At 33.4% G+C, this 17,050-nt stretch overlaps 2 protein-coding genes across 5 annotated transcripts in view; both read left to right on the top strand.

Moving 5' to 3' along the window:
• Positions 1 to 582: 582 nt before the first annotated feature.
• Dcr-1 (Endoribonuclease Dcr-1) lies at positions 583 to 10,748 on the top strand. Of its 2 annotated transcripts, XM_066296882.1 has the most exons (10): positions 1,217 to 1,347; positions 1,401 to 1,844; positions 2,843 to 3,214; positions 3,283 to 4,120; positions 4,241 to 4,455; positions 4,510 to 4,723; positions 4,776 to 5,378; positions 6,585 to 8,047; positions 9,372 to 9,842; positions 9,900 to 10,748. In XM_066296882.1, the coding sequence occupies exons 1-10, from the start codon at positions 1,345 to 1,347 to the stop codon at positions 10,284 to 10,286; spliced, it is 5,010 nt and encodes a 1,669-aa protein (XP_066152979.1). In that variant the 5' UTR covers positions 1,217 to 1,344; the 3' UTR covers positions 10,287 to 10,748. The 2 variants fall into 2 exon arrangements, with proteins under 2 accessions (XP_066152978.1, XP_066152979.1); XM_066296881.1 differs by having other exon boundaries at positions 583 to 1,844.
• A 2,906-nt stretch (positions 10,749 to 13,654) lies between these two features.
• LOC136347123 (furin-like protease 1) overlaps positions 13,655 to 17,050 on the top strand; it is a 36,243-nt gene continuing 32,847 nt past the window's right edge. For 2 of the 3 annotated variants that reach the window (XM_066296815.1, XM_066296814.1), the window contains exon 1: positions 13,665 to 13,884. The gene's annotated coding sequence lies outside the window, so the exon portion shown is untranslated. Of the gene's footprint in view, positions 13,885 to 17,050 lie in introns of all 3 variants that reach the window. The other variant, XM_066296816.1, reaches the window with a different exon arrangement.

Below are 17,050 nucleotides of genomic sequence, written 5' to 3'. Positions count from 1 at the left end.
TAAAATCTGATGGATTAATCTAGGAATATGATAACGCAAAGTTCATATATAACTGCAAATGCTTTATTTCGTGTATGTTGAGATCTAAATGGAAACGCATTAAGCATAAGCATTGCTTATGAAAAAAAGTAAGGCATATTTTCCCCTATTCAGAAAAAACTATTCTGCAGAACCCCGTAATTTAAATTTATTTAAATATCTCGTAAACTCTGTGACTTAAGAAGAGAAAATAAAAAAATATATAAAACTTGGGCACATACAATGTATTGCGGAAACAAAACGTTTGCCAACTTAGATTTATATGAATTATCTGCTTTATTTTTGGTGGTAAATTCTTCTCTCAATTCTTAGCTGGTTAATTTTAGAACACTATGTATATTAGGCATGTATTTGTGTGCTTCATTTTCTAAAATATCTAACATTGTCAAAATTACAGATAATTGATAAAAGGTAAGTGTTTAAATTTTTATTAAATATTGATGTTTTAATTAATTGCTTTTCTGCAAAAATTGATTCAAACAATTCAATTATTAAATTGTTTCAATTTAAATTGCAGTCATCGAATCTATATTTATTCATCTAGTGTCATGTCATTTTGAATATATCAACCTCCTACCTTTCACTCCCTTCCAAAATTTACTTCCCATCTCTTAATCCTAACCTATACTTTAATGGACTTTAGATATTTATTTTAATTTTGTTTTATTTAGAAAATAAGAAATGTTACAAGTTTTATGAAAAACTATGAATACCCATTACCTGCCCAAAACTAAATATCTTTCTTGTGTAAAGGTTAAAGTAATATTTCGAATATCGACCTAGAGATAATGCAGTTTAAACTTTTGTACCAAGTGCTCAGGTAGTATTTTCCTGAAAATAGTGTAACCTTTCATCTTTATCACCACAACATCTGAGAACACATAAACGGAAAGATGGCTTGTTACATGAACGAAAATGTTTACACCCATATTTTTACCCCCAGAGAATACCAGGTGGAATTACTTGAATCTGCTAAAAAACGAAACACAATAGTATGTTCTAGTACTAGTTCATCGAAAGCCTTCCTCTTGGTCAAACTCTTGCAAGAATATTCTTGGGAGATGCGGAAAGCACCTCATAAAAAGGCATTACTTATTTTAGACCAGCAAAATGTGGCACTTCTTGCTTCTCATATAAAATACCTTACAGATTTGAAGGTTATAAGTTTACTTGAAGAAGACATGTATATTGAAGCTTTGTTCCAAGAAAACCAAGTTATTGTCAGCACTGCAGAACTTTGTGAAAGTATTACTTCTTTACTAAACCTTGAGAGATATAATTTATTAGTTATTGACAATTGCTTGAATGGTAGCAGACAAGTAAGAATTAGTGAAATTATGAATAAATATGAACGTCTCCAGGACTGCAATAAACCCAGAATATTAGGGCTGACAACAGGTTTGTTAGGCACTGAATTACAATCTGATAGATTAGAGGCAGAACTTAGAAGGCTGGAAAAACTTTTATGTTCCAAAGTAGATACCTCTAGTGAAATAGTAACATTGATTCGTTTATCTTGCCATCCTAAGGAATATTTAATTATGTGTCCTAAGTCCATCCCTTTTCCTTTGCAAGAAGAGTTGATAATTTTGATTAACCAATGCAGAGACTTTTTAAAAGACCATAGGTATGATCCTAGTGAAATTTATGAGGAAGAGTTTTTAGAAGAATTCAAAGACATTCCAGATCCAAAACAACTGCCTATTGCTTTATTGGATAATTATTTAGCAATACTTGATGACTTAGGTCCTTGGGGTGCTGATAAAGCTGTTCTAAACATATTGTCTAAGATAGAAAAATTGAAAGTATGTATAAAAAGTACACTGCAGACCAAATCAACCACATAATGCTAACTTTGCCCTTAACTTTAAAGACACATAACTTGAAAATGTAACAACAGCTTGCATTGATGTGAAGTAACAAGTTGTGACAATTTTGGAAAAAAGCCTCAATATATATATTTTTTTAAACACAATTTTGTAGATGTTGGTTTAGAATGTTGTGCATATTTTTCTGAAATTTAAGTAGAAAATTGTAAAAATATAGCTACATCCAGATCTGTATTTTCCACCCAGGGGTTGTAATTTGTTAAATGTCTGGTGACAGGGCTAGAATGATAAAACTGTTATTTTTTTAAATTCAATCCTTCTATCATAAGGTAACTCTTGTGATTGTTTATTATAAACAAATGAATGCATTATCGATTAGCTTAAAGAGTGTTTAAAAGAGTGTTATAGTAATGGTTACAAATAGTTTACAGCTCATCTATCCAGAATGTGTAATTTCTCCTAGAAATTTCATTGGTATTCCTGTAATCATTTACAGGTTAGGTATCTTTTGTGGAAATACACTCTTAAAAGGGGGGATGCTGTTCTGAATGCTGATATATCATATATTCTGACTAGGACTCCTAATTCTCCAACTGTACATGAAGATACTGTTGGGATACCCACAAAATAAGGATTTATCAGTATGTCACTAAAATGTTGAAAACCAAATGACCCATTGGTATATTTTAATTTATTGTTTTAAAGAACATTATAAAACGTGTAAGCTTTTGAAAAATATACATGACATTTTAAATCCTCTATATGAAATTGTTTATCCATATTGGAGAATCTTTTGGGGGTTAATAACATCGTCCAAGCTTGAATTCAATCCAAAGTGTGTTTGAATGTTTTCCTAATTTTCAGATCACTCATTTTTAAAGTTGGAGTAAAAATGAACATTATGTGAGTGATTTGGCAAGAATTTTAATTCAAAGATTCATTACATTAACTAAAAAAATATATATATTTTTTAGATTAAAACACCCTATGAACGGCATTACCTATTGCTGTGTATGACATTAACTACCTTGGTTCGGACTAGGGCTATATGTGATCATGAATTTGAAAAATATGAAACAGAAATAGAAAAAATGAGGAATTACTCCACTTCCAAGGTTTTGAAATTTATCAATACTTTAAGACAATTTAAACCAGCAGGTGAAAAGCCAAAGATAGAAGAGGAATCTGAAAAGACTCCAGAAAATGAGGCTACTTTAGGAATACTCAAAAAGGGCAAAGGAAAGCCAAAACGGCCAATTCCAAGAATGCAAGTGGAGGATATGCTGTGTGCCCTGATATTTGTCCACAATAGATATAAAGCAAAAGCTATTTTTGCTTTGCTTTGTGTAAGTTTAGAGTATACATATACTAACGATAGTTTGGTTACTATTAAGTTCTAACAATTATTTTACAGGTTTTATCGCAAGAAGATGATGATTTTTGGTGGATATCTGCTTTGTTTTCAGTCGAAAAAGTGGCCGATATCACCAGAGAGCCGCGGGAAGCTGAGCAAGAGCACAAAACTCAAGAAGAAGTATTAAGGAAATTTAGATGCCACGAATGTAATATTCTTGTATCTACGGCGGTTCTGGAGCAAGGCTGTGATCTCCCAAAGTGCAACTTGGTTGTTAGATTTGATTTACCAGAGACATTCCATAGCTACATTCAAAGCAAAGCGCGTGCCAGGGCATCAGAAGCTCACTACATTCTTTTTCCTAATGAACATGAAGTTGATAAATTTGTCACGCATTTAGCCGAATATAACGAAATTGAAAACACCTTACTAAGAAGGTGTGAAAGTTTGGAGCCTAACAAAACTGAAGAATGGATAGCAGACAGCTATTCTGCATGTTGTCCACCATATCAGCCACTGAAAGAAGATGGTGCTCCCAATGTCACATTGTTTAATTCAATAGCATTAGTAAACAAGTACTGTGCCAAACTACCTAGTGACAGTTTCACTAGATTAACGCCAGTATGGTCTGAAGAACAATTACCTGAAGGATGGGTGTGTCATATTAGGTTGCCCATAAACAGTCCTGTTAAACAAACTGTCACAAGCCCACCAATGGCAAATTCTTTGCTTTCAAGGAGAGCCGCTGCATTCATATTATGCCAATATTTACATAAATTGGGAGAACTGGATGATCAGCTCCAGCCAATAAGTAAAGAAAATTTTGTCCCACAAGATGAAGATTGGACTAATATTACCTTGGAAGAACAATTTGATGAGAATTCTGATATTAGACCTGGTGTGTCTAATATAACATTTTTTTTCGATATATATCGATTTCATTTAATTTTGAACTTGCCTTAAAGACAAAACACCCTTTCTTTCTATTTGAAAAATTTTTTACTTCTTATTTTTTAAGGTACCACCAAAAGGCGCCAATATTATTACAAGAAAATCGCAGATGCATTATTAGATTGCCACCCTGAAGTTGGTAAACCATCATATTTGTATAAAATTGTGATGACCCTAACTTGTCCTCTACCAGAAGAACAAAACACTAGAGGAAGGAAGATATATCCACCTGAAGAGTCGCCACAAGGGTTTGGGATATTAACAAAAAAAAAAGTACCTAAGGTTAGTGTACTTGTGGCTCCGTAATGTAAATTTAATTCTAGTTGCAATTTTTAGATTAGTGCGTTTCCAATTTTTACTAGATCTGGTGAAGTTAGTGTTGAACTAGTTCTATGTTCTGATGATATTTTAGTAGATGAAGAGCAAACCCGCAAAGTTCAAGAGTTTGTAAATTATACTTTCACAAGTGTCTTAAGACTTCAGAAGTATTTGATGCTCTTTGATCCAAAAAGCTCTATGAAGAATTATCTAATTGTCCCCACAATTGACAGTAAGTCGTTTTTCTTAGTTCATATAAGAATTTTAAATTCACTTCCCTTCAGTCCAGCAAAGCGTGGAAGTTGACTGGAAATTTATAGATTTAATTTATGAGAATCTAAATTTCGTGCCTCGGTTAATTTCTGATGAAGACCGGAAGGGTTACGTATTCGACATTGAGGAATACAAAGATGCAGTTGTAATGCCCTGGTATAGGAACCAAGATCAACCCCAGTACTTTTATGTGGCAGAAATTTGTTCATTTTTGAACCCCAAATCAACATTTCCGGGTTCAGAATATAAAACATTCGAGGAATACTATTTCCGAAAATATGGGATCCAAATTCAAAACTTAGACCAATATTTACTAGATGTAGATCACACTTCAGCAAGATTAAACTTCTTGACTCCCAGATACGTGAATAGAAAAGGAGTAGCTTTGCCAACCAGTAGTGAAGAAACAAAAAGAGCCAAGAGAGAAAATCTAGAGCAGAAACAAATTTTAGTACCCGAATTGTGCGCTATTCATCCATTTCCAGCGTCTTTTTGGCGAAAAGCTGTTGCTCTTCCATGTATTTTGTACCGAATCAATGCGCTTTTATTGGCTGACCAAATACGAACTACAGTAGCTGCAAATTTGGATTTGGGAAAAACTCAACTTCACGCAGGTCAGTTATTTATTCACAAATAGATTAATTCATATTACATATTTTCTTAAATAGCAGTAGTATACAGGGTGTTTCCTAATCAATACAAAGAACTTTAGGAATTGATGTTTCCATAAAAAATAGGAGTAGTTATTCACATATACAGGCTTTAAAGGTTGATGTTGAAAACTTCATTTTAGTTTTTTTTTGAAAAATTTGATAAAGGGGATATTGAAAAAATTTAGAAAACAAAATATCTTCATGTAAGAATCTTTTTTAATATTTCTGAGATTTTCCTTTTCCACCGGGAAAAAGGGAAATCCAAAGTCTCTTTTTTTTCTTAGAACTTTATAAATAAACTAAATTATTTTACTTGAAATATTACATTTGATATCTTACCTTTTTTCTATTTGATTTTGCTTGTTATATATTTTTCATAAAACACATAGTTATTGACCAAAACAATAAAATATCGTAACGCGCAATAGAATCAATTGTAGGAAGTCTTTGATGTGTAATATTTGTTACTGATTATATTACATTATGTGAGCAAAAAAGCAGTATTAGAGACCTTTGTAACCTCATTTCTATCACTGAGGTATTCTTATCTTCATTTCCTTAACACTTCCAATTTACATTTTGAATTCCTCAACGTTTTTACCGGGCAATGTATACACCATAAATTTAAGATAACCTTAAAAAAATATAGTTTATTTAAAACTGAGACACTATGTGGCCAAGGCCTTTACGACCTATCCACTGATTCGGATAAATGATATACAGCCATTTAATCTTAGAGGCAAAAAGTATGGATCAGTTAAATGATTACTCTATAATTTCGGCCTACGCATTTACTAAAAATTAGTGCTGATAACATACTTGTAATATTTCATGTGGATTTTCATCAGTCTTCTCGTGGGTATATTAGGAACATTTCTTTAGAAAATATAGTTTCATCAATAAGTAAGATTTGATGGGAAATTTAAAGGTTTTGACTGATTTCATTTCAAATCCTTTGGCAAAAGCCCACCCAATCTACGGATTCATTAAGAATTTTAATAAAAAAACGTTAAAAGGGATCTTGGGCTTCTCTTTTTTCTGGTGCATGAAGAAAATCGAAAAACAAAGTTGTAAAAATTCTCTATATGAGTACATTCTGTTGCCCGAGATTTATGAAAATCCTTTTTTCAAATGATTTCGAAAAATTTCTCAAAAATCATTTTACAGATTTTAAATGGCCCTCTTTGAATTTTGGGTGGAATTTGTCGGACGTGTTAAAAAAGTCAAAAGAAGAGGAGCTCCGCAAGCAAGAAGAATTGAGAATTTTGCAAGAGAAAGCCGAAGAAAAATTAGAGGCCTTAAAAATAACCGAAATAATAACAAACAGTGATGATGATCTAGATCAGGACAGATCTTCTAATGCAGATTCTGGTCGTGAAGATGAGGCGGATGAAACTAATAATTGGGGTATGGAAATAGGGACTTGGTCAAATGAAATGGCTGGTGGAACGTTGAGTTCGAACTCGATAGTACGATACGGTTCTCCGACAAGTTGTTACCCAAACGGAGGATGGGAAGACGATTGTTCCGACATGTCGGAAGAAAACTCTCAGTTTGATTCTGAAGACTCTGGGCATGAGTGGGGAGGCTTACGGATAGAATTCACCGGTGAACATCAGGCTGAAGCCGTTGACGATGACAATACGAAGGACGAAGCATTTTGCCTCGTTGAAGACAACAATGTTTGGACAGTTGACGATAATAGTTCCGAAACGGAAGAATTGAGGGGAGAGTTCCACAAAGCGTGTGTCAGAAATAAAGAACACATCATGTCGAGTGGTATATTAATAAAAAATGATCAGGAGTTTTGTAGGAAACCGGGTAACGTTGTTGATGGTAACATGGAAGTTTATAAAATGCAACCATATGACGGATATTCAAACAGTTTATATGTCGGCCAAATAAGCTTTGAGAAATTCGATGAAGTGCCTTCCCATCCATTTGTAAACGAATATGACGATCTCTCTCAAGAATTCGAGTTTAGTTTTGATTTACAGCCAAAGCTGGCTTCACATCCGGGCCCAAGTCCTAATGTCGTGTTGCAATCTCTAACTATGTCTAATGCTAACGATGGAATTAATTTAGAACGGTTGGAAACCATCGGGGATTCATTTTTAAAATACGCCATTACGAATTACTTATATTCAAAATACGAGCACGTGCATGAAGGCAAGCTAAGTCACTTGAGATCAAAACAAGTTAGCAACTTAAACTTGTATAAATTGGGCAAAAGAAAACGTCTAGGTGAATTTATGATAGCAACGAAGTTTGATCCACACGACAATTGGCTTCCGCCGTGTTTCTACGTGCCAAAAGAATTGGAAGACGCACTTAAAGATGCTCAGTTTCCTGCTAATTGTTGGACAGTGGCTGATATGGCCGCCACCAGAAACATGACAATCGAAGAAGTTTGTTCCATGGTCCGGGAGCGAAGCTTGCACACCTTGCCTAATTTCATTCCTTACAATTTAGTAACTCAACATAGCATCCCAGATAAAAGCATTGCAGATTGCGTAGAAGCTCTTATAGGAGCGTATCTTATTGAGTGTGGGCCTAGAGGTGCCTTGTTGTTTATGGCTTGGTTGGGAATTCGAGTTTTACCTAAAAATGAAGATGGCAGTTATGGCGAGGTAAGTAAACTGTATGTCAAATTAACGCACCGGCAGCCGTATAATTATGTTTCCATTATGTAATCACAAAAATTATGTAAAAAATTGGACCAGTTAAATATGCTGCAATGTGGCACTCGTAATATGTTTTTATTGAGTTCCGATATATAGTAGCGGCCAAAAGTAAATAGATAAATAGAATTGTTTGATTAAATTATCCATATGTTAATTGATCTGTTTCCTATGCATGTAGGTTATTTGTCGCAAAACGCGTTATAAGAAATAACAAACAAATGTTAGTAAAGTTACTTTATTGTCAATAAAAAAATAAAAACATTAAATTTTTCTTCAAATTATTTAAAAAAGTCAATTGAGACCTTTTCCAAGCCATTAAATTTGATAAAATTCCCATTATTGTCAATGACTACCTGACATCGATGCGATATTAATTCAATGAATTTGTTTAATATTGCTGGATCAATATCTTGCCACTTGTATTTCAGTAAACAGTTTATCGCAATTTGAATAATTTTTATTTCGAAATCCTTGATCAACAATTTACCACAGATTTTCTATGGAATTCAGATTGGGCGACTAGGAAAGCCACTTCAAAATCGGCATGTTTTCTCCAAGAAATCGTTTAACTAACTTTGAGAATTGTTTAGGATTGTTGTCGTGTTGAAAACGGAATCTTAAGGGTAAATTATCTTTAACATAAAGTTTTGAATTATATCCCTGTACGTAAATCTATCAATGATTCTATTTATACTATGTATTGAGCTAATACTAAAAAAAAATGTTAATCTCTGATTGTATAAGAAACAAGGTTTCGAAAGATGTGAAAATCATTTTTTGGAATAATGCAGACTGGAGGTAGAGTTATTTAACGATGACCAAGAAAATGCCGGTGCGTTTGATTTAACGCGTAGTTTATTATACAGGGTGTTTGGTGATCGGTGGAGGAAACTGAGCAAGATTGTAAAATAGCTATTTTTATTTCTTATTTCGATTTTCTAATCAAGTTATTTTGATCTCAATGTGATATTCATGTGCAATAAACTGACTATTTCATGTGGATCATAATAATTTGAGGTAAATTGTTATGGAATGTGTACTATCAATCTTCTTAAAGACAAAATTATTATTTCAATGCACCAAAACAATTGAAAAACAAAAAATCCTAAATATCTCGAAAACGGTAACACTTTGTATATGACTAAGTTTTGTTAAATCAATTCAGAATGACCTATTTTACAATTCTGCTGAGTTTCCACCACCGACTACCAAACACCTTCTATAGCGGAACAGAATATATTTTCATCAACTTTCCCTAATTGTCAAATAGGTAGACATTCCAAAATCTCCTTTATTAAGACACATACCGAATGCGGATCATGAGTTGGATCGCCTTTTGGATGGATATGATGAGTTTGAACGGCATATTGGCTATAAGTTTCGCGACCGATCCTACTTGCTCCAAGCTATGACTCATGCTTCTTATAGCCCCAATCGTTTGACTGATTGTTATCAGAGGCTGGAATTTCTAGGAGATGCCGTCTTAGATTACTTGATAACCAGACACTTATACGAAGATCTTAGAATGCATTCCCCTGGAGCTTTGACTGATTTGAGATCGGCTTTAGTGAACAATACCATATTTGCATCTTTGGCTGTTAGGCACGGGTTTCACAAATATTTCAGGCATTTGTCGCCGGGTTTAAATGAAGTGATTGAACGGTTTATTAGGCTACAAGAGGAGGGAGGACATAATATTTTAGATGAGCTTTATTTGGTCGTTGAAACTGAGTGTGAAGAGGTAAGATATATTGAATTCTTATAAAATAAATTGTGTGAGATCATTATACTATTGTAGGTTGAGGACGTTGAAGTGCCGAAAGCACTTGGAGACGTATTTGAGTCAGTAGCAGGGGCAATATTTTTAGATTCTGGAATGTCTTTAGACAATGTTTGGAAGGTTTATTATCGAATGATGAAATTAGAAATAGAACTGTTCTCTAACAGAGTTCCGAAATCTCCTATTCGAGAATTATTAGAACTGGAACCTGAAACTGCAAAATTTGGAAGACCCGAGAAATTGGCCGATGGCAGGAGAGTTAGAGTCACGGTGGAAGTGTTCGGTAAAGGATTTTTTAAAGGAATTGGCAGGAACTATAGAATAGCAAAATGTACTGCGGCCAAATGTGCGTTGAAACATCTCAAGAAAAGGGGACTTTTAAGGCAAAACCGGACAGAAACTTAGATATTAGATAGATATTAAAGTACTAGGGAATGTGGAAGACAAAAATATTTGTTGTAAGTTTACGAATTAGTTCAATTAAGGATCTCACATGACCCAATGCTTGCCTTACAAGAGGTCATTAAATGTTCTAGTCAATTCATTCCCATCTGTATTCGTCCAATTCTGGTCCGTAATGTTCTTCCTTACAAGATTAGCACAAAACGAATTTATTTATCGATCGTCCTATCGTACACATACTCTTTGTCATTTAACAAATCCGAATTGTGCAGCATCGAAAGGGTACTTCAAAAGAAAGTCGGTTTCTTATTATATTATTAGGTCAAAATATTTAATGTTCAATGGATAAATATACTGGGACTGACACATAAATATAAATAAAGTTTGTATAGGTAGATTGTAAACATGACTTATGTTGAACTAACTGAAATTGGAAAATGTTTAATACAGGAATTGATGGTAGAATCGTTTATTTATAACCCTAATTGCCGTCAGTATGAATGGAGGTTATTGAGTATATTTAACTATTGTTAAGTCTCTTATTGACCCGAAATAAGAAGTCTCTGTTTGCGTAAAAGATATTGCGGCTGTGACATACCCCCTGAGCCAGGGTTTTATTGATTATTCCAATTTTTCATGTATTTTTTATTGTCTCCTGTAGTGAGCACTGACAACCTCGTATTAAGGTCTTTTTTTTTAAGTGAAGAGCCATGAGCTGGTACTTTAAGGCCATTGCGGTTTCTATATATCCTCTCCTTATAAATATCTGTTCTTTACAAAGAACACACGACTTCTTTTAATTCTTGTTAACAGACGGGAGGCAGCTATGACTCCCATTGATTTGAAAGAATTTTCACAAGACATATGTAGACGAAATCCCAACGATCACTACATTACTTGCTTTTGAGAAATGAAAACATTGTTAGTAAATGCTTAGACACCGCAAAATGCAATTCCAGGACTCAGAATAAGCTCCACATAAACAAAATAATATATAGTGTAATCCGTTTATACTGGACTTAAGGGGACCAAGAAATTTAGTTCATTGTACCCAAGTGTGTATCTTATAAGAATCAAACAAATTACATACATAATTTTAAAAAAATGCGTTTTAATGCCTAATTGAACAAAAATAAAGTACTTGTTTGTTAAGATAACTCTTTAAAAAATGTAATATATAGAAATTTACATTATTCATAATTATTTTTCAAAGAAATTAGTTATTTTTCTTTTACAAGAGGTTTTTTAAATGTAAGTCTACTGCAGATGCAGTTTAATTTTATATAATTTAGAAAAAAAAATCATTGCTTTCCTATTGTTCTAAAGTGTATACAACTAAATCTTTTGTAGTAACAGCAGTTTCTTCTTCAGTATCATTATCTTCAACATCTGCAAATTCTTTTTAATGTCCTTAATTTACTAAGTCTGTATAAGATAATTTTTCTCTTACAATTTTGTCATCAACATTTACAAAATCATAAAAATTTACTGAATTCATTAATTTATTTTCTTAATTCAGCCAAGGAAATATGATCTTCTGAATCAAATTCCATATTAGATGTTTTTGATAAGGTGGAATGGCGAAACCAATTACTGATAGTTTGTATAGTAACCTCATCAAAATTTCACCAACATTTTCTGTAAATCTGCTATAAACTCCAAATTATACTCTGGTCCATGAGCTTTTTTTTTATTATATTTAATTACACTCTCTCTCCTCTATTAGCGTCATCGAATTTTGTTTGTATCCTGGTCAGAAAGGAACAGAAAAGCGAAGGAAAACCGTCTTTTGGTAAAGTCTACGCCTATGGTGCTGCGGGGGCACTGTAGTGGGTGTCCCTTGGGCGGTAAATGGTTGGGTAACTTAAAGAAAAAGAACTCTTTTTAGTGAAGGGTAAGAAGACTAATAGTTGTCACTCCTTGGCCGGTGAATGGAGTGAGAACCCAAAGTGGTAAGCAGTAATTTGAAGGGGGAAGAAATCTATACTAAGTACAGCTCACTGGTCTGTAAATGGTGAACAAAACCAATATAGAAATCTGTAAAACGAAGGGGGAAGAAATCTGTATTAAGTACAGCTCCCTGACCTGTAGATGGCGTGCAAAAACAATGTAGGAATCTATAAAATGAAGGAGATAGAAATCTTTAGAAAATACTACTTCTGACCGGTAGATAGCGCGCAAAACCAACATAGAAATCTGTAAAAAGAATGGGGAAGGAAACGGTATTAAGTACACCTCCCCGGCCTATAGATGGCTTGCAAATGCATTGCAGGAAACAGTGGAATGAAAGGGGAAGAAATCTGTATTAAGTACAACTCCTTGACCTGTAGATGGCAAGCAAAACTAATGTAGGTATCTGTAAAATGAAGAAGGTAGAAATCTTTAGAAGATATAGTCACTGGTCGGTAGATGGCGTACAAAACCAACGTAGAAATCTGTAAAATGAAGGGAGAAGAAAACTGCACTAAGTACACCTTCCCGCCTGTAGAGAGCGTGCAAAATGAATGGAATGTAGAAATTTTTAAAATGAAGGAGGAAGAAATCTGTATTAAGTTCAGTGCGCTGACCGGCAGATGGCGTGCAAAACCAACTTAAAAAGCTGTAGAAGATACAACCCCTGACTGATAGATGGTGTACAAAACCAATATAGGAATTTGTAAAATGTATGAGGAAAAAATAAGTTTTATGTTATTCAGTTTATTATTCGGGTGAACTGGGCAGTTATCAACTAACAATAATATTGTTCTTTTTTCTTTGAGAAGCTTGCGGTCTTATTTTTAACATTTTTTAACATTTACTTTACATAGATTTAAATGAGTTAAAGATAGTTAGTTCTGTGGATTTGGTTGAAACTTGTGATTTTAAAATTTAAATAAAAGCGAACATTGAGGTTGTGTCTTGTTCTTTTGCTGTCACATTTCTCTACACTACATATAACAGTTAATGATCAAATCACTGTCGCAGAAAAAACTAAAAAAATCGTTATTCCACATAAAATAATCAAATATTTTACAAAGAAGCCAGAATCAGATAACGTTTAGTTTTCAATATTCGTTTTCCATGAAGTAAACTGTTCTTTTTTTTTTGTATCTAGTCTTCCATGTTGTCTTCTCATAATGGTATTATGGAAGAGATAGTAGATGGCGCCACTAGATTATAATCCAATCGTTTCATATTTTGGTTATTCGATGACGAATAACATCCTGCATTGAAACTTGTCTTGCTCTTTGTTAGTTCGATAGAAAAAAGATCAGGTGCTGTTTGGAGGTGAATTGAAAGCTAAAACGAATCTGTGATATGATTGTGACAACTTGTGATTGATGGAAAATTAAAAATTCACAACTGTCACTTGTCATTTGTTTATAAAAATAATTTTCCCTTGTTTAGTTCCTATATTCCACACAGTACACAGTAACAGTTTCACAGTTAGCACGGTTCGTTTGATATACAGTTGTTTGTGTTTTTGTTGAAGTTTGAAGTACGTAATCGTAATGTTCGTGGAAAATCATTTAACTGAGAATACGCACATGTGATCGTCTAGTCGTTCAAAAAGCTCATGTTCCAACGGAATCATTACAATGACTTTTATGATATTTAAACGGTGAGTTTATAAAATAAGATCTCCGCTTATTTAACCTAGTTGTATCTAGTAAAAGTACCGTAGGAAGTTGCTTGAACCTTAGTGATGCTGGAAATATTTCTGTAAAGTTGTGTTTTTTCCCACTAGGGCGAGTGTAAATTCATTTTTACTTCCATATTATAAAATATAATTATTCCTTATCTAATATATACTTTTTGGAGCAAAGGTCATTATTAAAACCTTACCCAATGTTAATTACTTAAAAACTTGGTTTTTAAAATTTTTCTCCCATAGATTAATTGCGTATAAATACTAGCTAGATGTAGGATGAGTGGATGTCTAAGAGCAGACAATTCGGAGTGACCTACAATAAAAAATCTTTTTATTTCTGTTGTAACTTGAAGTAATTTATACCTTCTGTTTTACATGGTTCTTAGGTCTAGAACTGCACATCATAGGAATTACCTATGTTTCTAAACATACAAGGTGACCTATTAATGTGAAGAAGTATCTATCGTTTCAGATATTAGAGTTTTAAAAGAAAGTAAAATATAAATATTGTATGGTGATAAAATTTGAATAACTCAAAATTATTTTTGGGTGTTCAGAGTGATCTAATAAGTCATACACATAATAATAATGACAAAATGTTTTAATTTGTACTAAGTTAAAACTAGAAAGATGATGCAAAAATAAATAGGTCATTGAATAAACCCATGCATTTGAAAATAATCATGCAGTTTTGACTAATCCCATCTCCTACTTAATTACCATGATTAAAGTGACAATACATTAAAAGGTTAGGAAATCATCAAGTTATTCTAAGAAATTATAATAAGTGAAAATGAATCTCTTTGAGGTGCATCACATCACAACAGCTCTTCTGAAAGTTTTTAAAGTTTGAATGTTTTCACAATGTAATATGTGGGCAAACAGTCCTTAGAAATGATTTAAGTCTCAAGTTTCAGTACAACTGCCTAGACTTTAGACTCCCCATTTAATCTAGTCTCAAAATGAAAACCCCAATGAGTTGGGAACAGGGACACTTTGATTATAAGTTTTTGTGAAAGGCAACTTAAGGAAAGTTTTCCCAAACTAGAAAATCAAAAAGGTCTTCATGGAGTTAAGTTTAACAGTGTTACATTCATACCAAACAGTCATTAAAATTATAGCTTTAGAGTACTTTATAGACTACATAAACAGGATAGGTTAAGTAGAGACCCCTGAGGTATCTATTGTCTCAAATTAACAGCATTCAAGATGGCCTATATGTAATTTTCCAGTTGATATGGAAGCCAACTTGGTTAGTCTGGAAGCCATCCTTTGAATGCTATAATTATTCAACTTGTAAATTACCAGTTTATCATCTAAGGTGTCAAACGCGTTTCAAAGGTCAAAACAAATCCTCGTGCCGAACCTTTTGTTTGTTCAAATTGTCAAACTCATATTTGAGTGAGTTAATGATAGTCAGTGATGTGGATTTCGTTCGTATCTACTGATTGTCATTTATTATATGGGACTCCGAACAGAAATTTAGAACACGTAGATATAAAATTTCTTCCAACTTTCAAAACAAAGGATAGGATCGACATGGGTCAATAGATCTCGTAATTACACATGTTCTCTGTTTTGATAATCGGATCCACCTTGGCTTTCTTTAATTTGTCATGGGATTGCTTAGTGCCCAAGTGTCTTGCTAATGAGAAAAGTAATGCAGCTCAAAATAAGAACTGGTTATACGTGTTGAGAATATCCAAATTCGCAAAAATCATCTCGTTCATGTTAGTCGGTCGCAAGAACAATGAAGAAAGTGTAGAGAAAAAGCCTAAATCGGCCATGTACGGGATTTTACGGTCAATCTGGGAGAACTGAGGTTTAGCTCCAATCTTGACGGTTGGGATCCCCCGTTCCAGCTTTTTCGTTCTATTATATAGAAGCAATTAAATATTTCTATTGTTACACCTCTCGCACGATAGATATGATAATAGCAGCCCAATTCAAGGCTTCTTAGACGAATAAGGTTTTCTTTTTTACATTTATTCATGTAAATTTACTAAAATACTGAAAGATAATACGTCACTGAAAAGCAAATTTTATATAGATTGGAATTTTGTAAAAATCCAAGATGGTGCCCATAACAAAATCAAAAATAGTTCATGATATCTCAAAAACCAATCGTCAAGCAAAAATATTGATCACACCATTAGAAGACCACACAAATAGTGATCTAATAGTGTTTCATTATCAGCGTTCTTTAAATAAAGGTATAAGGGTTTCTTGCGAAAAATAAAAATCAACGTTTTTGGTTTTTATCGGATATTTTCGAAAGTATTTGGATTTTTTAAAATTTGTAAATGGACTATTCTTAATCGTGAAAATATGAAATTTTGCCTCCACTTAGCCGACTTTGCATCTCTTTCCGTTTCCGAAATCTTCATACATAAACTCGAATTTGTTACACCCTGCATATCGGTCTGCTGGAACTGCGATATTAGCAAGAAACTTCCAGAATAATTTCGAATAGTTGCGAATGCGTTAGTTATCCGTAAGTTTCCGGGAATGTTTTAGTAAGTTTATATCGAGGCATTTAATCGTTTCATTTATTCGCTGTTTGAGGGTTTAGAAAACTGAAAATTCGTATTAAGGGATGTGCTTGGAAAACCTCTTAGTACTGTGTTGTCAATTCGTGTAACGTTTTCCTGGATTGAAGGAAATATCAGTATCATTCTTCTTTCCTTAGGTTAAGGGAAATTTCAGACTGACAATCTGACCTTCATAACATTATAAATCTGTACCATAAAAATACCTACTTGCATGTATAATATATTATCAAGAAAAAAACTACATAAGAACTGTATGAATATTTAACTCGTAATTATTTTATATGTACTTATAGTGTGTTTGCCCCTGATTAAGTGTTCTATTGAATAGAAAAAGTACCTATTTTTCAAATACATACATTAAGAATAATAAATATAGTGACGTAAATGTTTCAAAAATCATTCTCATGGCTCCAGTATTTAAGTATCGAGACATTCACTCTGAAATGCGAATAACATACCCAAAACATCTCGCTTGGGTCTTAGTATTTTCCTTCGTCGTCGGCGACGGGTACTCCCAGTAAATAACAGGAGTGTCGCGAGACATTTCAGAACGACGCACCCCTTTTGATACTGTAATTGCATTT

The sequence above is a fragment of the Euwallacea fornicatus genome, chromosome 26 (assembly GCF_040115645.1).
Source record: "Euwallacea fornicatus isolate EFF26 chromosome 26, ASM4011564v1, whole genome shotgun sequence".
Lineage (NCBI taxonomy): Eukaryota > Metazoa > Arthropoda > Insecta > Coleoptera > Curculionidae > Euwallacea > Euwallacea fornicatus.
This window is presented reverse-complemented; position numbering and strand designations above follow the sequence as displayed.

Coding starts and splice junctions, on each gene's coding strand:
- Dcr-1 (XM_066296881.1), top strand. CDS start 933: ATGGCTTGTTACATGAACGAAAATGTTTACACCCATATTTTTACCCCC. Junction 3,215..3,282: donor CTATTTTTGCTTTGCTTTGT/GTAAGTTTAGAG, acceptor ATTATTTTACAG/GTTTTATCGCAAGAAGATGA. Junction 4,456..4,509: donor CAAAAAAAAAAGTACCTAAG/GTTAGTGTACTT, acceptor TGCAATTTTTAG/ATTAGTGCGTTTCCAATTTT.